Here is a 24,061-nt window from a genome sequence, read left to right as displayed (position 1 = left end):
TTTGAGTAATCGCAGATGTAACTCATGATTACTTTTTTTTGATGATTTTAGTGGTGATTAATAGTAATTGCTAATGAGTTTGTTCAATGCTACTGTTTTGATTAAAGGACAAAAATGGGATTCTGTTATTAAATGCTGAACACATCTGTCTTTTTTCTCTTTATTTACTGTCCCTACTATGAATAAACAACAATTCAGCATTTAAAATATTTTAAATTGACTTTTTCTCTCCACTAGAACGCTACCTTACTGCGCTGTGGTGGTTTCACTTTAAAAAAACCTTTACCCCGTCCTGGAAAAGCTTGCTGCAGTCTCCAATTTACTGATGTCATCAAGGCCACTGAATACAGGTAGTTTTCTAGCCATTTCCCTCCCCAAACTGACATCACCACTACTACCATCCTAAATACCCACCCATGCTGTGATGTCACAGCTCCCTGGTCCTTCCCCTACCCATACAGACAGTTATGGCTAGAAAAAGGAAACAGTGCATGAGTCAAGTCTCCTGCTGTGAGCTGTCAATCACAGCAGGTAACAGCTCAAATTACCCTTATCACTTTGACAGCTAGGGAAGTTAGTTGTGAAGGGGAATGGGCGATGAGTCAAAGTGCTACAATTCAGGCTTCGCAAAAGACTGCAGTTTAGCCATTTAGCCATTTAGCCACTAAAAGGGCCCTTACTCTTTAATACCTTCATCAACGATCATCACAAAACTTTTCAATAAGGTAGTCTCATCCAATACGTCGATGATTCTACAATCATCTCTACTTCCAATAATTTCTCAAACCCCCTTACAGTTACCCAAAAAGCATTCATAACTATAGAAGCCTGGCTAAATAATGCACAATTGCTGTTAACCCCCCCCCAAAAAAAAAAACAAACTATTACTTTTCTCCACAAAACTACCAGATATACAATTCAGAATCTTTTCTCAAGATAATACTACAATTGAAATTGTGAATACAGCAAAATTATTAGGTATAACAATCGACGATAAACTAACCTTTGAAACACATATTCTCAACGATAAAGAAAACTCACTTTATACTAGGGAAACTTTACCATCATACACTCTACATATACAACCACACCAAAATTAAATTAGCCAGTACTCTACGTATCCCTTCCCTTCTATATGGAAGTGCCATTTTTGCTAACCTTCACTCATCTCTTAGCAATAAACTGCAATCCTGCTATTATAAAATAGCTAAATTTGCCTCAGGAAAGCCTAGCCATTCACACCATTGTCAAGCAATTTCAGACATGAGCTGGCTCGAATTTTCCAACTATGTCAAATATACCCAACTAACACTAGCCCATAAACTTATTTTTAAACCCTATTCCTGCCCTGCACTCTGCTCCATCTTACATACGTATACTCCAACACAAACTCTTGGATCCTCCAGCAAATGCTTTCAACATAACAAAACCTAACAAAAGAGCTGGACAAAGTCTATACTCCCATAGCATTGCTAAACTTTGGAATTCATTAGCCTCCCACATAACTTAAATTGAATGTTTAGAAACCTTTAAATCAGCATTAAAAAGTCACTATCTAAATAACCCTTATTGCACCTGTAAAACTAACAAACCACCTTAAACCTGTCCATTACTAAATGTATGGGAAATATCATATGTTATATATGTTAAATTTGTGTACATCAGTAGTATATTTTGTGGAGCTTTTCCCCCCTGGCCTCCACTGAAAATGGGTTACTGACCCAGTGGACTTTCCCATTCAACAAATGTCAATAAAAAATAAATAAAAGGCACTTTGAAAGTCGGTTCTGTGGCACTTGCACTGTTTGTGTTTCAAGTAGTCATTGAACAGCATATAGCATAAAATGTTATTTAAAACTGACTGAAAGAAAGCAGTGCATGCATGTAAAATGAATGCAGTGACAACAGCTTTAGAAAGAAAGAAGGCGTTGTGATGCAATTTTTTACAGAGAAGCATTGCACTATGGGATACCTAGAGGCAGACTAGACAATCAGAATTACTTCAAAATTCCAGACCCCATGTGGACAGACTCAGAAATGACATATAAAAATATTTATAAACATGTAAATTGTCCCAGAGTGGTATTAAAATGCAGGAAACACCAAACCATGATGAAATAAACATGTTTTTCAGTCTGTGGGTGCAGTTCTCCTTTAAACTCAATGGCGATTAATAGATTAAAATTTTAGGCTAGGTATTCCCTGTGTGTGTGTAGGTGTTGATATGGGATTATTGTTCCTATCAGGAGGGTTAAATTTCAGTATTTGAAGATGTACATACTTTTGTGCATTTGTTTTAAGTTAATAGAATATGGGGATGCTCTGGAGTTTTTTTTTATTTTGAATGTTTTCATTAAAACAAAAAGTCTTGTAAAATGTGACATAGGTTCAAATGGAGATGAAAAGAAACAACTATACAAAGGATCAACCTGTCAAATATTAGTGGGTGCATATAAAAAGACTGGAAACAAGATGTGTCATATATAATAAGTGTGAATAATAACTTATCATAACGGCTACAATATCCATAGTATTTTAGAATATTAATGACCTCACAGATATAAACAAAAAAGAAAGCTTATTGAATGACATTAAAAAATGCAGACTGCAAATAACGATGTTACAGGAGACACATTTGGAAAGTGAGCATTTGAATTTTATAAAGAAAGGATTTTAAGAGGGATATTCAGCAGAGTATCAGACATAAAGGAAAATGAGACTACTCACACTAATTTCTAGAGAAGTTCCAGTAATGATAGTAGAAGAGAAAAAAGATAATAATGGTAGTTTTATGGTAGTAAGGGGCTACTGGCAAGGGAGAAGGATTGCACTGGCATGTATTTATATTCCACCTAAAACTATTAAGGCGCTTAATAAAATTTTGAGAGAAATAATCAGCTTTCAGCAGGGAATATTACTTATAGGTGGGGACTGGAATTTGATTTGAAACTGTGAGTATGTATCCAGAAGACTTAGATGGGAAAACATAACAAAAGTGGGTAGATTTCTGAAGATATTTTTGAAAATATTTGGTCTGGAAGATGTGAATTCAGTAGCAGAAACTCAGAGAGAATTTAGATATTATTCACTAAGATACAATAATTGGGCTAGACTAGACAGAAAAAATTATATTTCAAGGAACATGTGCATTTAATTAAAAGCTTTAACACACATCCAATAACTATTTCAGACCATGCATCTAAAATAACTAAGATTCCAGGGTAATGAAGAAAAATGAGATACTGGCACTTCCCCACCTACCTGTTACAAAGAGAGGAATTAAAAGATGGGGTATTGAAAATTAATTGAGTTATTAGGGAAGCTAGAAAATTCTTCAGAAGTTATAGCTAGTGAGTGAGATAAAATGAAAGGTGAGTTTAAAAACAAGGTAAAAATAAAAAAATGATATGGTTAAGAAAGTAACAGGAATTATCTAGAGATGCTGACAAAGGCTAAAGTACTGCAGAATAAGTGGAGTTTCATAGAACAAGAAAAGGTCCAAATGCAGAGTGCTGAAGAGAAAATAAGGGATTGTCTGGATAATTTCCTCAAGTTTAGCAATATTGCTGCCAAGCAACTGTTTTTTTTTTATAAGTCCAGAGCACAACAACTTTTAGCACAATGACAGGCAACAGCAAGTAAAAAGGGCTGTTACCATACTTAGGTAACCTACAACAAGAAAAATAAGTAGAGACCATGTAGAGGTATTAGAGATATTTTAGCAATTTTATGAAAATTTGTATAAAGCAGAGAAGTGTGGAAATCAAGAAAGAGTACAAATGGAAATATATATATGGAAGACTTAACTATACCAAGGTTAGAGGTATATCAGATTCAACAATTAACAGTTAAGTTAGAAGGAGATGAGATAAAAACAGTGATGTACAATCAATCTGCAAGAAAATTGTCAGGAATAGATGGTATTCCCATGGAGGTTTGGATGTTATGAGGGAAGAAAGTGATATAAATCTGGAAGGCATTGTTTAACAGTATGTTAAACGGGGTCTACCCGAAAACATCGAAAGCCCACAATATCAAAGATCTGGATTCGATGATCCTGTCATTCACTGAAGTGAGGTTTCAATGCTACCTTCAAAACCATGCCTTATAATGGCTTCAGTACCAACTCTCAAAGACCTCATTCAGCCTTACTTAGCTTCAAGATCCCTCCACTCCAACTATAAACTTCTACTACAAGTTACTAAAGCAAAGAACTCGGCGGGATAATCCCTCTTCTCCAACTCCACATCAAAGCTCTGGAATGCCCTACCAAACTCAATAGTGACCATCTCCTCATCTAAACAATTCAAAATATACCTAAAAACATACCTTGCAAACTCCTGCTCTGCCCCTGTTGCCCCCCCCCCCCAGGATAGCCCACTTCCTCATACCACTCTTGTCTACTAACACACCTTCTAACCCATGCTTAAAGGCTGAATGACCAGTTCTTGAAGCTAAAAGCTGAATGCTCTTTCCACGTCACTGACAATTATGTATATATATCAAATGTAATTTAAATTTAAATATTTCTGCATATTGATTATACTTTGTACATAATTATATGCCCTACTAGTCATTATATTTTATAGTTGTAATGTCTAACACTGTTTTTATTGTCTTTATTATTATAATAATAATAATAATTATTATTATTATTATTATTACAATAAGTTCTACTTGATGTTATCTCCATGGTAACCATGTCTAACACTGTTTCATTTATTTTCTTTGTTATTGTGAAATGCTTTAAAGTTGTTAACATATGGTACTGTTACTATTATTTTATGACTTGGAGCTTATCTCCCCAGGCCTCCACTGAAAAAGGACTATCCCGGTCAACAAATGTAAAATAAAATAAATAAATAATAAATGCTTTCATCTCGACAATTTGGTCTTTGATGTTGTGGGCTTTCTATGTTTTGAAGTAGATCCGTTAAAAGGAAGTGAAGTGCCGGCATCCTGGAAGAAAGCTGGGAGGGCTGTAATATCTAAAGACTGTAAAGATCCATCAGACTCAGCTTCATATGAGACCATTTCAATTTTAAACCATGATTATAAAGTGGGAGAGCTCCTTTCTGACAACTTGTGTCTGACCAAAGGAACCAGGCAGGGGTGCCCTCTTTCTCCTTTGTTTTATTTTTATATTTAGTGCCACTGGCAAAGAAAATAAGGGACTCACAAATTAAAGGATATAATTGATATGGCAATCAAGAGTTGGCTTTATTTGCAGATGATATTATTTTGTACTTGATAAAACAAGAAAAAGACAACTCAGTATTGTGGAACATCTTGAGACAGTTTAAAAATTTTCAGGATATAAAATTACTGAAAATAAAACAAAGGCTATAGCAGTCAACTATGTACCCCACACATGAAATGGTCCAGCAATACCCATATTTATGGGGACATGATAAAACAATGTATTTAAGGAGTATGGATTAAACAGGACTCAGTTATGGAAGCTAAGGATATGTGGGAAGAGACTAACAAAAGATAATACAAAACCTGAGTAACTGGAACCTTCTTTTTTATGCATATAGATAGAAAGATACAAGCAATGAAAAATGTTTTAGTCCCTTTAGTTTTACATATAGGTCAGGCATATTTTTATCAACCAGAAGAGAAGTTGTGGAGAATAATTAATAAACAGTGGAAGGAATTATCTGGGAGGAGAAGAAGGCAAGGGTTAAGTGGGATAAGTCCATCCTTCTAACAGAAAAAGGTGGTTTAGGATTACCGGATTTGAAGGGATATCTTAGAACTACACAGTTAAGACTCATTCACATAACAAAAGCAGAAAGTTGTAACTCAAAATGGAAAGGGATGATGGTGAAACAGGGGAAATTCAAGAAAGCAGACGCAGATCTTTAAGGAGAATAAGAACAGCTGTAAAGAATATTATATTCATAAAGCAGCAGAAAGTATTCTAAGAACTAAACCAACACGAGAATGGAGAAAAAGGATTTTGCCAATAAGGATGACTGCAATTAGGAGTACAGAGAGTAGGAAGAGGGGGGCTGGAATTTACAGAAAAAAACTGGCAAAGGAACCAAGGTATTGGGAGCAAATAACTAGAGAGAGAAAGGTAACAGAGTGGGAAGAGGCCAAGAACACATTTGGACTGCAAGCTACAGACTGCCTTCCCTCTCAGGGATTATTATCAGAGTATAGGCAAAGAGAAAGGGATAGAGGAATCCTAAGTGAAAGACTTGCTCTGGTACAGTTCTTAGTTGAATCTATAACAAACTGCTGTTAAAAAAGGATACTTAGCAGAGCATATAAAATATAGAGATCAATCAAAGGAGGTTAGTAAAGATTGGGAAGAGAGATTAGATAAGCAATTCACAAGGAAACAATTGGATAACATATGTATGGCTCCCAAGTACGCAACAAAGTCTAGAAGATTTAGGATTTTTTGTTTAGAAATGTTTACATAGCTTATTTTTATTTTTATATCCCAAGCTAACTCCAAAGAATTTTTCCTCAGGTAGATGGCAAATGTTGGTGGTGTGATAGAGAATAAAGGGGTAACTGGGAACATATGTTTTGGGAGTGTAATGAGTTGGCAGACTTCAAAAATTCCCTACAGTGCACTCTATCAGAAGTATTGGCTATGTGGATGGATATAACAAAGGAAACTATTTTTTGAGCTAGGATACAAAATCTGAATTGTCTAGACATATTAAGGGCTTGCTAAATTTAATTCTGGTGCTGCCAATAAAAGCAATTACTAGAAAATAGAAATCAAAGTCTAAACCAACTTTATTTGAAGTAGTGAATATTGTAGCAGGGATAAAAAGAACTGGAAGTGGGATCTAGGAGCACAATACATATTAAAATTGAATTTGTGGGAACAATATATACATAATGTTTTGGGGGAGAAGTGAGATTTAAGGGAAGGCAGGAGTTCAGCAATTTATGCAGTGTTGGAGTGATGTAAAACATGTCATGTATAATGTTTGTAATTAGGAACATGTTAATATGGATTGATTTTTTTTTCATAAATGTACGTTTGCCTGTGTCTTAAGTGATAATTCAACAAAGGTATTAAATAAATCATTGGCAATTATTCATTCTATAATATATAATTAACAGGTTAAGTGCAGGGTGCAAGGTGGCTTGCCCTCTTACAAAAAAAAGATAAAATATAAAACATAAACTTATATACATATATATTTGTATTAGATTATTTTAGATTGACTATAAAGTTGTCATTCATTTTTCATTCACTGTTGGAAATATTCGATATTTCATGACACAAACATGCACACTCTCACACATAAATATTCAATATTTCATGATACAAAAGTACACATGCACACACACACACACACACACACACACACACACACACACACACACACACACACTTTTACTTTTCTATTACAACTTTCCACACAGGTTTTATATCTATGTCAAATGTCACTTTTGCACATTTGTCAAGGTTTAATAGTTGTTCCCAATGAGAGAAGCAGCAGATAAACCCTCAAATAAATGGCATTAACAAATATGTTACTTACCCAGGGATTTAGGAGTAACATTCCAGACAAACGTTTTTCCTTGATCTGCAGCTATGCAGCTGGCATATTCACATTTATCACATGGTGCTGCAAGGAAATCACTGGATTCAAGCAAATCAATCTGGATCTGTACAGGAAGACATTAAGTGAACCGTTGCAATTTATTTCACGTGCTCTACCAAATTACAGAAAAAGCAATAAATATTTCTTAAAACAGCAAATTTAGAAGTTGTTGTTTACACATTCTTCTTCATTCTAAGACATTTTTTATCTGCTATGTTGTGTTATCACTTTGATACCACAAGGTTTCAAACAAGTCAAAGCAACATAAGGATCATTTGTTCATTCTCATGCTATTCATTTGCACTCAACACACACACACACACACACACACACACACACACACACACACACACACACACACACACACACACACAGAAATGTGTGTGTATATGTGTGTTTGGCTTGACTGGGCAGTAGGTGAAGGCTGCATGATAAAGTTGCTGAAATTCATAAAAGCTGAACTATGTATATAAAATGCTGATATAATAAAACATGCAACACAGCTGTAAGCTGTAAGCTTAATGGCTGATGAGGTTGATGTGAAAATATTATCAAACTCAGAAAAAGCTGCTACAAAATAAAATACTTTGCTGATTATTTGAGGGTCATAATAATTTAGAAAAATAGATGGACAGTGAAGGAAAATGGGAAGGATTATAAGCAATGAAGCACAGACCAGTAAATTCTATCAAACTGAATGGAATAAATAAAAGTTATGTACTCATCATAACTATCCATCTGTGTCATCCATTTTTATTCTTCCTCAATGAATGGGTCTCAGATCTCACTCAGATACTTTTTGCTTGATTCTACAATCCGACTCTAGAGCTTCTCCCTTTACCCATAATTGCCCTGACCACTGTACCATCTCAGATCGAATGTGCTGTTACTATATAACTATCCAAATATATATAGAATAATAATAATAACAATAATACAGAGAAATAGAATAGTAACAGAACAGGGGCTCAAACAGGAACTGTGGTTCCTAACAAAAAAATTCATCAGGTCACTCCTAAAGACATGGACAGGTAGAAGATAGGGGAAGTTGAGGAAGAATGAAAATAGACAACCCAGATGCATAGTTAAGGTAAGTATATCTGATGTTGTCATTTTCCTTTGTTCCTCAACAAATGGGACAGAGTCCCCAGCTATGGTATCCCTGGGTGGCCCTTAAGAAAGGATATTCCAGAGAACTGCAGAACTGAATGCAACTCTGTTTCTGAAGATGATATTCAAATTGTAATTATTAATAAGCAATAAAGGTATGAGCATTAGACCAAGTGGCAGCTGCACAGATATCAATAGAAGCTCTGGACCAAAAAGTAGCTGAAGTGGCCATTGACCTACTTGAGTGTGCTTTTTTGGCTGTTTTGGCAAGGATAAACTTCTTGAAGAATAAGCATAAGAAATACAATCCGTTATCCATTTGGCAAGTGTAGTTTTAGATATTGATTCTCCCAATTTTTTATTGGCAAAGGGAACATAAATTTGATCATTTTTTTCTAACTCTTTCATCATATGAAGATAGCAAAGAAGTTGCCTATGTACATCTACAAAGTGAAGTACTTATTCTCCTTTATTGTCAAATTTAGGAAAGAAAACTGGCAAGTTGATCACTTGGTTGATATTTGCTTCAGAATTCAGAGTACAAAGGAAAGATTAGTATGTAAAGTAACCTGGTCCTTGTGGAAAATTAAATAAGATGGCTTTGAAGAGAGTGCTTGGAGTTCAAAGACTCACCTCACAGACATTATAGCCACAAAGAAGACTGTCTTTCAAGAAAGAAATTTGAGATCTGTCTTAGCTGAAGGTTCAAAAGGAGATTGTATCAAACTCTGCAACACAATAGTAAGATCTCAAGGTAGAGTCGGGTCTTTAATCGGATGCCTCAGTAAGAAGGTACCTTTAAGGAATGCTTTCCATAATTTGGATGAGGATAAAGAGCAAGCACTACCTCTGATGTGATAGTTGGAAATGGCTGCCAGCCGAACTGGTACCTCAAATTTGAAAAACTGAAGCACAAAAATCTAAAACAGCAGGGACTGGAGTAGTAAAAGGATCCATCTGTCTCTGTTGTGCCCAAAACAAATCTCTTCCATTTACTCTTATAAATCTTCCTGGTAGATGGTTTCTGGGATGAGAATAAAATTTGGCAAACAGGAGATGAAAGCCTGGAATGTCTAGCCATCACTGGAATTGGAGAAACCATGAGGTCAGTCTGAGGCCTGTAATGTCTGGATGAGTCATCCTTGATGGATATGAAAGAAGGTCTAGACTGGGGTCTAGTGTCCAAGGCTGACATAGTAGGTGAGACAGTAGGAAGGGGAACCACACTTGCCGAGGTCAGAAGGGAGCAATTAGGATTACCTTGCTCTTCAACTGGAGTGCTTTCTGAAGGAGTTTGTGGATTACAGGTAAGGGAAGATAAGCATATAAAAGACAGGAGGGCCAAATGTGGACTAGAGCATTTCTTGGTAACTGTCCTTGAGAGGGAATTAGAGAAAAAACTTGCTTCATTTTTTCTGAGGGGAGAGGTGAATAGATCATAGCAAGGTTGACTCCATTTGTAGAAGATCATATTTGCCATTGATTGAATGAGAGACCACTCATGAGGCATCATAATAGCTGAGCTTATCTGCTAGAACACTGGATTTTCCCAGTATAAGCATTGCTACAAGAAAGCAGTTGGAAGAGATTGTCCATTGCCAGACTCTCATTGCTTCTCGGCAAAGGGGGTATGATCTGGTTCCCCCTTATTTGCTGATATACCAAACTACTGACATGTTGTCCATTTGGAGAGCAACTTTTCCTAGAGGACAAGAGTTCTGAAAGGCTTGCAATGCTAAAAGGACCACTATCATCTCTAAGACAATTATATGCAATTTGGTCTCCTCTGGGGACCACGCGCTTTGAACAGTTCATCTCAAGAAATGCCACCACAAGCCAAATTGGGAGACATGCATGGTCAGCGTGGCATTTTGGGGAGGAAGTATAAAGGGATGCCCTTGACAAACCTCATTGGACTGAATCCACCACAGCAGAGAGTCCTTGGAGACTCAAGATAGTTTTATAGGCTGTTGAAAGGGCTGTTGAAGAATAGACCATTGAACTGCAACAGTCCACTGGAGGATATTCATGTGAAGATGAGCACTAAGTATCAAACTAATTGCTGCAAATCAATCCTAGGGGTTTAAGAACCATTTTTGCTGGGGGAGAGAGGTTAGAAAGAACTTGGCTGACATGCAATCTCAAGGCAAGAATTCTATTTTGTAATAAGAAAGTGAGATGACTGTATCTAGTAAAGCCCCTATAAAACTCCAAGAATTGAACTGGTTGAAGGTGGAACTTTGAAAGATTGATTGTGATTCCCAGGGATTAGATGATCAGAGTAGGTAATCCTTAGCTTTTATTAGGAGATGCCTAATTGGAATGGTGTTGAGCCAGTCGTCTAAATAAGGAAACATTATGGATCCGTGTAGTCTTAGATGAGCTACTACTGCTGCCATGTATTTGGTGAACACTCTGGGGGACACTGAACTGATAATGACTGGCTCCCAGATGGAAGTGTAGGCATCTTTGAGAATGACTTCATTTTGTCCTGAAATTTACTGAGCACATCCAGTCATCTTTCTGTGACAGGGGCAGAAGGGACTGAACTGTGACCACTCGGAACATGGAGTTCTTTACAAAATGGTTGAGATAACTGAGATACCATGATAGGTCTCAGGTTTTCAGTTTTCTTTGGCACTAAAAATACCTTGAGTAAAATCTAGATCCTCTTTGGTCTGGTATGAACTCTTGGATGACTCTTTTGTCTAGCAGCTTTTGAATTTCCAGAGTTGCTAACTCCCACTGATTGGGTGGAGCACTGGGGAGTTGTTTTCTTTTTGTAGAGGGAATTTGTAAAAAGGGAATGAATATGAATATGAATATTAAATATCCTCTAGATACTATTCTTTGCACCCACATATCTTTTGTGACGGCTTCCCAGGCTTCTGGATGCAAAGATAAGCACCCACCGTCCCAGACTGTCTCCAGAGAAAAGCAGTCAGACAATCATTCAGGAATGCTGAAAGGGTCTATCTGAGAAGGAATTTCAAAATTCCTGGTTTTGCGGACACCCTCTGTCACATGGGTTTTGTCTTATTATTTCCCCTTCTGCATTTGGGTGAAAATTCTCCATGTAAGTCCTGAAACGGTTCTTGAGACATCTGGAACCACATCTTCTTACCAATGTATTATTTCCTGGAAAATGGTCTTTGCAGGGTAGAAAAAAGATTCCCATGGCAGACAAGGTCCTTCCATCCTGCTCACTGCAGGAAAGTATTTCTTTTTTTTTTAGTTATTTTACTGATTTTACAAACTTGAAAGATTACAATACAGTTACAAATAAATGAACAGCAAAAAGAGAAAGATAACTATTTACAAAACTCCACAGCAGTAAAAAGTAATACAAGCCATCAATATTTTTACAGTAAATCATATAGTTTTACCAACATTTTTTCAGATGAGTAATATTTGGTATCTTTATGTTTAAAGTTGAGAGTTCTTTCTTGCAGACATGTTTAGCTAAAATAATAAAATCACTAAAAGACAAAGCAGTTTTACATTTCCAATTCTTTGTAATTATTTTTCTAGCCAGTAACAAAATTGACCAAAGAAGAGGCAACTGTCATATGGGGACAGCTTCTGGTACTGGAGCATTGAATAAAATGAGTGAATCAGATATATAACATTTGTCAGTCCATAGTGCCTGGGAAAATTTTATAAATTATCTCCAAAAGGATGTAACCACCAAATCATGTGAGCCCAATCTGCTTGTGTATCACAATTACATCTCCAACATTTACTTTCTTTGTTTTGTAGATTAGTTTAATTTTGTCTGGAGTTATAAATGTTCTGTGCATAAATTTCCAATTAAAAATTCTCTGATAAAGAGAGGATGTTATTTTACAGCTTGACTTTAAGATCAGTTTTTCTTGTTATTTGTCGAGAACTCTGATCCATTTATTTTTGTAGAGTAATTCCAAAAGTTTGAATTCAGATTTATAAATTCAGCTGTTATGATCCTATATATTACTGATATGTAAGACTTATTATGAAAAGAAATGTAGTTAATATTGACTAAGAAGTCCATGATTTTCTGTATTTTTTTTTCTTAATAATTCATTATTATCTTAAATTTATCATTCACGTGTTACGTAGCTATGTATATTTATCCAATTATCTTTAGTTGAAGAATACTTTGATAGAAGAAATTTGGTGGTATGTAATTTATTACCATTTAAAAATTGATGTTAAAATAATAAGTTATTTGCCTGAAGTTCTAACATCTCATGTTTGTTAAATGTTTCTAACCAGCTTTAAGTGTTAGGAATAGGAATAATAAAAAAGTAAATCTTTAAGTATGTAGTTGGTGTCGATAAATGATTTAAATACATGAAGTACATAATCTACTAATGGAATAGATGATGCTAACTTTTTTCATTTGTGAAATAATGTTTTAAGATCCAGTAAAATTTATTAATACTAAATAAAGTTTGAGGAATTAGATTGTGTTTATTTTGAATTAGTCATTCATGTATGGATTTCCATTGAGAATGATATGAAGAGTTAAGCCATAATGCTATCAAGTTTATTATAGTGGATTTTGCATGTAATTCAATATTTGGGAAAGCTATCCTTCCATCCTCTCAGCTTTTGGAATCCCAATCAAAAGACATTCTCGGCTTATTAGGATACCATAAGAATTTTAAAAGGATTGTGTTTATTTTTTTAATTATTTTTTGTGGGAAGAAATATTAATGCCTGTATATAGAATAAAATGTTTGGTAGTATAATCACCTTTATTAAAGTGAGTCTGTCCTCCATTGTGAAAAAGAATTTATTCCAGTCCTCCATTAGATGTTTAACTATATTTATTAGATTTGAATAGTTAGTTTGGGTAGTATTTTTTACTGAGGATGTGATATCAATTCTAAGATAATTAACATGAGTATTATTCCAATTGAATTCCATAAAACTATTTAGAAAATCAGTGGTTGTTTTATTAATTAGTAGAGTTTTTGTTTTGTTTTTATTAAAATTTAAACCTGAAATCTTCTCAAAATAATTTAAAGATGAAATAATATGTGATAGGGATGATTCTATGTCTCTAGTAGTTATTAGAATATCATATGCGAATAACTGTATTTTACAACTAAACTTTTCATTAATTATAAATCTTTCAATTTTATCATTGGATCTAATATAATTTGCAAGGGGGTCAATAGCTAAAGCAAATAATAAGAGGGATAAAGGGTAACCTTGTTTTGTACCCATTAAAACTTTGAAGGATTTGGACATAAAGGAACCAATTTTTACAAATGAATAAGAATTATTGTATAAATCTGTGATGAGGTTTATAAATAGTCTGGAAAAGTTATATTCTTTAGGAAAGTATTTCTTTAATGGTTGGGCCAAACAGAGAGGATCCATCAAAGGAAGCATTGTTGAAAGGCTCAGCAAAATCACACAATCAAATACAGACATGTCTCTTAATGGTTATGCCTGAACCTGTGGCCTGTGATGAAACATCAGCTGCATGAGAGATTAACCTCACGGATACATTCAAGATTGATTGTAGGGTATCAGTCGAGAGGAAAAAAAACTTCTCTTCCTCTGTCAAAATTGAGCCAGGGGTAGAATTAGAGAGTTCCTTGATTAAGTCCCTCTGTAATCCACTGAAGTGTACTAGATAGTTTAGCTACCAGAAGACATTTTTTTAAAGGAGGGTAGAGTGAGGAAAAAGCTATACCAACAGTGGTAGTAAGATTACTTTATAGAAAACTGTATAGAGAAGTAGAGAGATTCCAGTGATGGTAAAAGAGAATACCAAAGTATGATAAGAAATATAATTAGCTTAGCAGGTAAAGACAGGAAGATAAATAATATAATATCAGAAAGGAAATTTAGTTAATCTTTAAAGTTTTACTCGCTATTACCAGAAAAAAAAATATTACCTGAGCTAGAGAGACCGCAACCACAACCAAATCGTTAAAGTGATAAATGAAATCTAAAGTGGGGGTACAGTGGTCTGGGGCATTATGGGTAAAGGGAAGAGCTTGAGTGTCAGATTCTAGAATCTAGCGTAAAGCAGCTGAGTTGGATCTGTGACCCATTCGTTGAGGAACAAATGAAAATGACATCAGATATAATATTTTTTCTTTTGCTGATCTTAGTTAATTTAATAAACCATAGAAATTAGTTACCACAGAAAACAGAAGGGTCATTGAATGCTTAAGCCCTCATAAGGGTTTGTGTACTGTAGTGTCTGAATAAATGCATTTTCAATTAATTAGATGATGTTGATGAAGCACATATGAATGGAGAAGTACACATACATGAAGTGGTAGGGGCACAAATTAATTCACTACAGTCTCTAGAATAAATTAATGACAACAGAAGGTGTAAAACACTGTGCAGTTATGTGTAATTTGTCTAATCATGCATTACATTATTTATTCTATTGCACATGCTCCACAAATAATGACTGCATAGTGTTTTATACCACGGATAAGCAACATTTTCTCTGTAAGGGGTCATAATAATTATGTGGGGTACCTGCTAATAATTAATTTGCCAGGGGGTACTTACATTAATAATTATTTTTTCCAGTGGTCATAACTAAGAAGCCTATGCAACTTTTAAGCTGCTAAAATGCTGGATATATTAAATGTATACAGAGTTCAATGTGGCAACGTCCTGGTATTTCTAAATTACTAAGTATCAAAACAGTCCAAAACAATGAGTACGAAAGTCAAAACAGGGAAAATAGCCATCTGCAATTATAAAGTATCTTAAGTCATTTCAGCAATATGCTACTGTCTGTTCCCAGGAAGACTGCCTTTTAGGGAAGCTTGGCAATGAAACTTAAAAATAAACAGAGCCAAAACACATTGAATCAAAAGAATAAACTAAATTAAAGACACAATGCACCATACCATAGCACTCACAAACACAATAAAAACAGAAACTGAAGAGAATGGCAGATAGGAAGTTGCATTCATTTTTTAACTCCAAGTTATGTGATGGATTGAAAAGAGATATGGTGCCATGTAGCATGAAAATCATCCACAATGAGCAACACCAACACAATGACACAATCTGATAAAATGTACTTTTATTTTAACATTTACAGAACCACGGCTCAAATATCCAACATCCCAATACACTTTCAATGCTAAATGACAATGCACTATCTACCCAATCAGCACCAGGTGACATATGCAATAACTGAAAATATTATTAAACTACACTACCAGAAATTGTACATTAACTCTGAATATGTAACCGTTTCTTATACCACTTAAGACTGTGTTGTGTTACACATTTTGCAAAAATGTACTTTGCAGGTGTGATTTCAAAAAACATCTTCAGTGTGCCAGTCCCCAAAGATCAGTAGTTTGAAGAAATACAGAAAGTACAGTTGTGTACACTTTTTCGTGTCTCACTGCTGCAGGCCTCACATATGGGTTGATTCTCAAAGTCCAGGAAAAAGACAAAGGGTGGAGGAAGGATCACAGATTAAGGGTTGGTAAGAAGGCCCTGCAAAACTGCAGAGGCAAAGCCAGCCCTGGATTTAGAAAACAAAGGTAGACTGTAATGCTTTGTGAAAGTATGGACAGAAGACCAAGTAGCTGCTTCTAGAATGCCCTTAGTAGGCACACCTCTCAGAAAGGCTGCAGAGGTAGAGGCTGCTCTAGTAGAATGGGTCCTAATACCCTGAGGGGGAACCTTCCCATGCTGCAGGTAACAAAAGTGAATACAATGAGCAATCCATTTGGAGATGGTTTGTTTTGAAATAGCTTTACCCTGAGCCCCAGGAACAAAACTAACCAACAACTGTTCAGATTTTCGAAAGGATTTAGTCCTGTCTAAGTAAACTCTCAGCTGTCTATGCACATGAAGAGAGTGCAGAATCCTTTCCCCTTTATTTTGGGGATTGTTGAAAAATGTAGGCAGGTGAATAGACTGGTTAAGGGTTAAACTGGAAACTACCTTGGGCATGAAGGAGGGATTAGTTCTCAGAGAAACTCAATCTGAATGAAAAATAATGAATGGTTCTACTGCCATTAAGGCTTGCAGCTCAAATACCCTTTTAGCTGAAGTAATAGCTAAAAGGAAAGCAGTCTTCCAGGATAGAAACTTCAGATCTGCAGAGGCAGCTGGTTCAAAGAGAGGCAGAGTAAGTTTTTCCAGGACAAAATTAAGATCCCAAGCAGCAGTAGGAGCTCTTCTGGGAGGTCTAACATTACTAGCTTCCCTCGGGAACTGTTTCATCAAGGGTGAGAAAAAATGGGTTGCTCAAAAGAACAATGAGCCAAAATTGCTGAAGCGTGAATTTTGATTGAAGAAAAGGAAAGTCCAACATTAAGCAGTTCAGCTAGGTAGTCAAGAATGAGGGAAAGAGAAGGATGAGAAGAGTCTTCCCCTTTAGCCAGCATCCAAGAGCAAACTCTCTTCCATTTATCTGTATAGGAGTTTCTGGTGCTAGGCCTCCTGGCCTCATGATGAACTTCAACCACCTCTTGGGAAAGACTTAAAGTATTAGCTAGGCAGTTAAAAGCAAAGTTTGAAGATGAGGATGAAGGAACTTTCCCCCTTCCTGAACCAACATATCTGGTACCAGGGAAAGATGCCAAGGATGAGCCTGTGAAAGGCTGTGAAGGAGGGCATACCAATGCTGCCTGGGCCCATCTGGAGCTATCAGAATAGCCTTTGTTTTTTTTTTTTTTGTCCCTTATCTTTAGCAGCATTCTGGGAAGAAGAGGCAGAGGAGGGAATGCATAAACTGAGAGATGTTTCCATGGGAAGGACAATGCATCTACCCTCCAAGCTTTGTTGTGAAACTCCCTGGTGCAGAAGGTTGGATGGAGACGAGTGGTGTGAGTGGAGAAAAGATCCACTTGTGGGGTTCCCCAATGATGAGTGATGTGATGGAAAATGTCCTTGTTCAGTTGCCACTCGTGAGGATCCAGAACATGTCTGCTCAAATGATCTGCCAAGGAGTTTAGCCTCCTTGGGAGATAGTGGGATATTAGATGTAAGCCCAGGGATGCTGCTATGAACCATAGTCTCATGCTTTGTCTGCACAAGAGGTAAGAATGAGTCCCCCCTTGCTTGCTGATGTACCAGATGACTGTGGTATTGTCTGTCCTGATCAGCAGAGTCCCAGGATAAAGTAGGTCCTTGAAAGCCAGTAAGGCCTGCTGCACTGCCATCAATTCTTTTAAGTTTATGTGCAGATGAATCTACTGGTTGCTCCAAGTCCCCTGTATGCCCCTGCATGCCAGATGAGCCCCCCGTGCAACATTTGAGGCATCTGTGGTGAGAGTCTGGCTGGCAGATGGTGGGCGGAAAGGCAGACCCTTGTTCTGAGAACAGGCTGTCGCCCACCAGAGGAACTCCATTTGTAGACAGGGAATCAGGGGAAGAATCAAGTCTAAGTTCTGTGTGTGTTGACACCAAAGATTCTTGAGGTACCACTGAATGTTCTCATATGCAGCCTTGCATATGGGATCATCAAAATACATGAAGCCATGAACCGCAGTGTTTGCAGGAATTGTCTTGCAGAGAGCTGGGTCATGCTTGTCAAGTTCATGAAGTAAGCCGAAAGCTCTTGCTTCTGTTGAGGGAGGAATACCATCTGGGTGGCTGTATTCAGACTCGCTCCCAGGAAAACAATCTCCCTTGTAGGAACCTACTTTGACTTATTTTCATTGAGAGTGTAACCCAAAGAGGAGAGAGTGTTCTTCACAAAATCCAAATCCTTTTCTACTTGTTCTGGGGAGTTTGCTTGAAAGAGACAGTTGTCCGGGTAAGGATAAATTTGAATGTTTCTCTGCCTGCAAAAAGCAATGGCTGGAGCCAGGCACTTGGTAAAAACTTTGGGAGCAGTAGATAAGCCAAAGGACAATGCTGAGAATTGAAAATGTTGCTTCCCAGCCCTGAAGCGAAGGAACTGCCTGCAACTTTCCCTTATTGGGATGTGCAGATAAGCCTCTTTTAGATCCAAAGTGACCAGCCATGAATCCTTGCCCAGCATTGGTAGTAACTGCTGAAGGGTGAGCATCTTGAATTTGGGAATCACCAGAAAAATGTTTAGAATAGACAGATCCAGAATAGGGCACCAGATGCTCTCTTTCTTGGGTACCAGAAAAAGTCTTGAATAAAAAACTAGGCCTGTCTGATTTGCAGGAACTGGCTCTATAGCCCCCCCCCCCCAGAGTCAGTAAAGAAGAAATTTGAGTTTCTACCTCTGCCCTGAGAGTTCTGGGTATGTCTGGGTACCCTTGTAAAACAGAGAAGGTGTGAAAGTAAAACTTGTAACCTTGGTTTACTATATTGAGCACCCATTTGTCGTCCGTGATAGTAGACCATACCTATGCGAACCTGGCTAACCTTCCCCCCAAAGGAAACCCAGGACCCGCAAAGGTAGGCACAAGAAGGCCAGAGTCATTGAGAATGTTTGCTTTGGGGAGCTGGCTTAGAAATCCCTGATTTAGCAGAAGAAGAATACCATTGCTTAGCCCTTTGAGGGGCAGAAGGCTGCCCTCTGGAAGATCTGAAACCCCTAGGCTTAGTGCGAACTTGCTTGCCAGGATCAGGGAAAGACCAATTCTTGGAAGGATAATGCCAACTAAACCGAGGTAAATCTTTTACAGCTTGCATAGATTTTGCCTTATCCTCCAACTTCTTCAGTACCTCCTCAGCCTTATTACCAAAAAGGTTGTCCTTGTGCAAAGGAACATCCAGCAATTTAGACTTAACAGGTTCAGAAAGAGGCTGCTCCTTGAGCCAAGCATGCCTCCTAATTACAGAACCAGTGGCTCCTGCTCTGCAGGAAGCCTCCAATGTGTCAAAACCACAATGAAGTGAATGCTTATTAACTAAAGTGGCTGAATTCAGTAAGTCTTGTAAATCTTTGTACTCTGTCATGGAAGGAATATCTCCAGGTTTAGCCTTAACAGCCTCCAAAGTATGCTGCTGATACTTAACCATGTGAAAAAGACAATTAACAGATCTAATGGCAAGAGTTGCAGAGGTATATACTTTTTTACCCCACCTGTCAAAGGCCCTAGACTCCTTATCAGAAGGCACAGGGTTTCTAGCAATAGTAGCCTTAACAGCCTTGGGGCCTTGAGAAATAATTTCTGGATCAGCAGTAGGATTTTTAAAAAGGAATTGATGAGATTTAGAAACCCTGTAATACCTGTCTGGTTTTCTGGGGGCAGGAGGAACAGAGTTAGGAGTTAAAGAAATTTCCATGAAAACATCATCTACAACTTCCAAAACTGTAGGTATAGCCAGAGGCTTATGCTGAGGCAAATCCAAAAATTACCTGATTCTTTTCTTAGACTGTGGAAAATCCTGACATTCCCATTTAAAATGCTTCCTAAGGGTATTCAAAATATCCCCAAAGGAAAAATCATCTGGATGGGAGGCAGAAGGGATAGAGTCCTCAGCACCAGAATCCTCAAAGCCAGAAAAAAGTTGAGAATGTCCTTCATCACCAGCAGACACACTGGAAATCTCAGAATCTGAGACAGACAAAACATCAGGAGATAATTCCCTAGCCCTCTTTGAAGAGGGGGGGATGACAGCCCCTAATCAGGGAAAGAAGATCACCAGCCATCTTTATCAACTGGGACTGAGGCACAGGAGGGGAGGCCGACGCCTGCTTGTGAGTAGGTTTGCGGCTGGAAGGTTTACTAGCAATCTGGAGGGATTTGGGAGGCCTAGCAACTGCAGAAGTCTGAACTAAGGTAGTCAGTCTGGTTCTGGTCTCATGTCAAAAAGAAGAGGCGTCAGAAGCCAGTGCCTGCAAAGTGGCTCTGGACCCATCTGAGGCGGCGACAGGCAGAGGGTATGAAGACAAAATAGCCTGTGGCATGGAGGACTCCATAAAGGTCTTGGTAGAGGCTTGCGGCTGAAAATCTGTGGACTGCAGGGGCTGCGAAAGCACCTCATTGACTACCGCTGTGCTGATGACTAATTTCACTGGTGCGTCATCGGCAGGTTTAACCCTAGGCCTGTTGCGGTCCTTGTCTTTGCGTTTCCTAGGTATATCCGAAGTCGGGAGACCAGAAGACATTAGGCCAGACTCCAAAATGCTTATACAAAATCCTAGCTCTATGGCAAGGAAGCACAGAGATCGCAGCTAGGGACGTCATGCTCAAGGCCCAAACAAGTTATACAATAGGAATGGAAATCATGGTGCGGAATTTGTTTTCCACAGGCAAGACAGTTATTAACTTTATCTGACATTCATTAAAGCAAGAAAAGAGGATCCCCAATGGGGTACTTATCTGAAGGCATCTTCAACTTGGTAGTCGGAAAGCAAAACGAAGGTAAACGGCCGACACTAGTGCGAATTGCATCTGCTTCAAGCTCCGCGGCAAGAAAGACTGAGGAAATGGCGTCAGCTGCCTCCATTTATACCTGACGTTCTGACATCAGTTTTACAATTGGCAGCAGCCGACGCCATATACCAAGGACTCTGATATTTGAGCCGACTGAGGGCTACCGGGATCCAGATAACCCATATGTGAGGACTGCAACAGTGAAACACGAAGAACATCTACCAGTTGGTAGCACCCACCACCATCCTAAACCAGAGATGTAAAATTCTGGCAGGTTTAGTTAACCGAGTTCAATTATAGCAGTCAGATGCTGCAAAAGGCTGTAGTACAGAGTCATGGAAAGAATTATAGCATAAAGTAAAAAGAACCATGCAACTGTGTCCCATTTGTTGAAGTGGACGGAAAAGACAACATTGTATACAAAAGTTATACACCTACCATAATGCTAAATCAGTGTTGTGTTCTTCTTTTTGTCTCAACATTCCCTGCCACCTTTCCATGGCTCCCACTGGGCTGCACTGAACATAACCGGGACACTGAATTATCCTTACCTTTGCGCTGTTTTTTCCCTGTCTTATAGGGGTGTCCATAGTTTTTTGTGGTATGTTGTTGGTGAGGCAAATTTGATCTGAGGGCTGGTAGGGGGGTAGTGGTATATTATGGGAAGGGGAGCACCGTCCACTGATGGTGAAATCAAAGGCATTGCTTGCTCTAAATTGTAGATCAAGTTTATGAGAAAGGAATGTATGAGCTGCTGACCATGTTGCAGCTGCACAGATACCATTAGTAGGGACACTTTAAAAGAAAGCCGTAGACATTGCCACCACCCTAGTAGAGTGAGCCATCAGTTTGGAGAGCAAACACAGTCCTCTGGACTTATAAGCAAAGGTTATGTACTCAGACAGCCACCTGGACAGGGTAACTTTAGAGACTCCAAAGGTCAACTGTGAAGTTAGAAAAGGACACAAAAATCTGGTCATACTTCCAAAGATCTTTTGTCTGATGTAAATAAAAATGTAACTGACAGTGATTGTCCAGAGAATACAATTGGTATTCATCATTGTTAAAATAACCAAGGAAAAAGATAGGTAAATGTATGGTCTGGTTAAAGGTAGTCATCAACAGCACCTTGGGAAGAAAATCTGAGATAATGCTAAGTGACACCCTCTCCTTGTGAAATATTATATACGAATGCTTGCACAACAGTGTTTTTAATTCAGAAATTCTTCTGGCTAATGTCACAGCCACTAAGAAAAGCATCTTTCAAGTTAGAAGTACTAGGATGTTTGAAAGTGGGAAGAGTGAGGTCTTGCGACAACACAATAATGTCCCAGGGAGGTACTGGATCCTTCAGAGTTAGACGTTATAAAAAAGTTCCTCTCAAAGAGTTAGATAGTCTGAGGGAGACAGAAGGAGTTTGATTTTCTCCTAAATAAAAATTAGAACTAGTGCCCAGTTGGCCTTTGACTGTTGGCTAACTGAACCCTGACAAATAAGACTAGATAAAAAATTAAAGATATAAGGAAATAGAACTAAGAAAGCATCTAGTCCCTTGGAGTAAGCCTAAACAGAAAACATCTTCCATTTGCTTCTGTAAACTTTCCTATTGGAGTTCTTTGGAAAGGAGACAAGAATGTGAAGTGCATCGGATAAAATACTGAAACTTCTGACCATCATTGGAAGTGGAGAAACCAAGTGGCTAAATTTAGGGCTTTGATGTCATGGTGAAGCCTGCTGGATGGGTGAGATATCAGATCCAGACCTGGATCCAGAACCCAGGGAGGGTGAACTAGATGAGGCCATAATTACGTGGAACCAAACATGCCAAGGCGAAAAGGGGGGCATGGTAATCCCTTTCTCTTTGCACTAGGCTACTTTCTGCAGAAACTTAGTTATGAGTGGTGTCGGGGAAAAGCATAAAGGAGCCCCGGGAGCCAAGTATGGACTTCAGTGATTGTATGTCTTCTAGGATCAAGAAAATACATTCTGCATTTGATGCTGGATGGAGCTGCAAACAGACTGCAGCAGGGCTGGCCCAGTAACTGAAAATCTCTGAGGCCACTGAGGAATTTAGAGACCACTAACGAGGTAGAATAATAGACCTGGTGAGTGTGTCCACTAGAATACTAGATTTCCTGAGGTTGTGCACTGCCAGAAGAAAGTACTAGGAAGACATTACATATTGCCAAATCCTGATGGTTTCCTAACATAGGGGATATAATCAGGTTCTACTATGTTTGCTGATGTACCAGATAGCTGACATTTTGTCCAGTTGGACTCAGGAGCGGCCTTAGGTCAACTGGTGCCCTAGGCAAAAGGGCACCACGGCACCCCCCACCACACCACCCAGTGCCCTCATCCTGGTCTACCTACACCAAATAAATACTGGAAAAGTGCCCCTACTAAAGCGGCGCCCTAGGTGGCCGCCTAGTTGGCCTATGCCTAAGGCCGGCTATGGACTTGGACTGCAATCACACCCTTAGGGGGGCATGCAATGTTAAAACAACCACTCAAATTTCCAGAATATTGATGTGAAGTTTGGCCTTGGTCAGTGACTGAGTGCCCTGGACCATTTTCTCTTTGCAATTCCCACATCCCCCCACCCCAGAAGGGAAGCTTCCATGGTCACTGTGGCCTGCGGGGGGGGGGGGGGTAAACTCAAAGGGTCAACTTAAAGGAAGTAGAGGCAAACATATCCACCACTGAATGTGGTATCTGCAAACTGAGGTAAAACCGACTGTATAATCCATTGACTAATGAAGAATGGACCACTGAGCCGAGATAGACCTCTGAAGGATCATCATATAGAATCACTCATGACATGGTATCCTTATTATTACTATTATTATTATTATTATTATTATTATTATTATTATTATTAACACTCTATGCATTATTTTATCCTTTGGCAAGTCATTTACTCCAGGGAACTGCCACATTGACAGTAAGACCCTTACAGTTGACCCAGCTGTTCAGGATTTGGGAACTCATGATAACTTTCAAACATGTCTCCACTGTTATAATAAAGCCTTTCTATATTTCATAGCTTATAAACAAAGGGATTGTGTCAGG

General features: G+C 38.1%; 1 protein-coding gene across 4 annotated transcripts in view; it reads right to left on the bottom strand.

Moving 5' to 3' along the window:
• Positions 1–24,061, bottom strand: part of LOC122808806 (alpha-2-macroglobulin-like) — a 2,637,399-nt gene that overhangs the window by 871,871 nt on the left and 1,741,467 nt on the right. For all 4 annotated transcript variants that reach the window (XM_044079865.1, XM_044079862.1, XM_044079863.1 and 1 more), the window contains exon 20: positions 7,521–7,647. In XM_044079865.1, the coding sequence (XP_043935800.1) occupies positions 7,521–7,647 (127 nt within the window). The remainder of the gene's footprint in view (positions 1–7,520; positions 7,648–24,061) is intronic.

This window comes from Protopterus annectens, chromosome 8.part0 (assembly GCF_019279795.1).
Source record: "Protopterus annectens isolate FY-2018-M chromosome 8.part0, PAN1.0, whole genome shotgun sequence".
Taxonomy (NCBI): domain Eukaryota; kingdom Metazoa; phylum Chordata; order Ceratodontiformes; family Protopteridae; genus Protopterus; species Protopterus annectens.
This window is presented reverse-complemented; position numbering and strand designations above follow the sequence as displayed.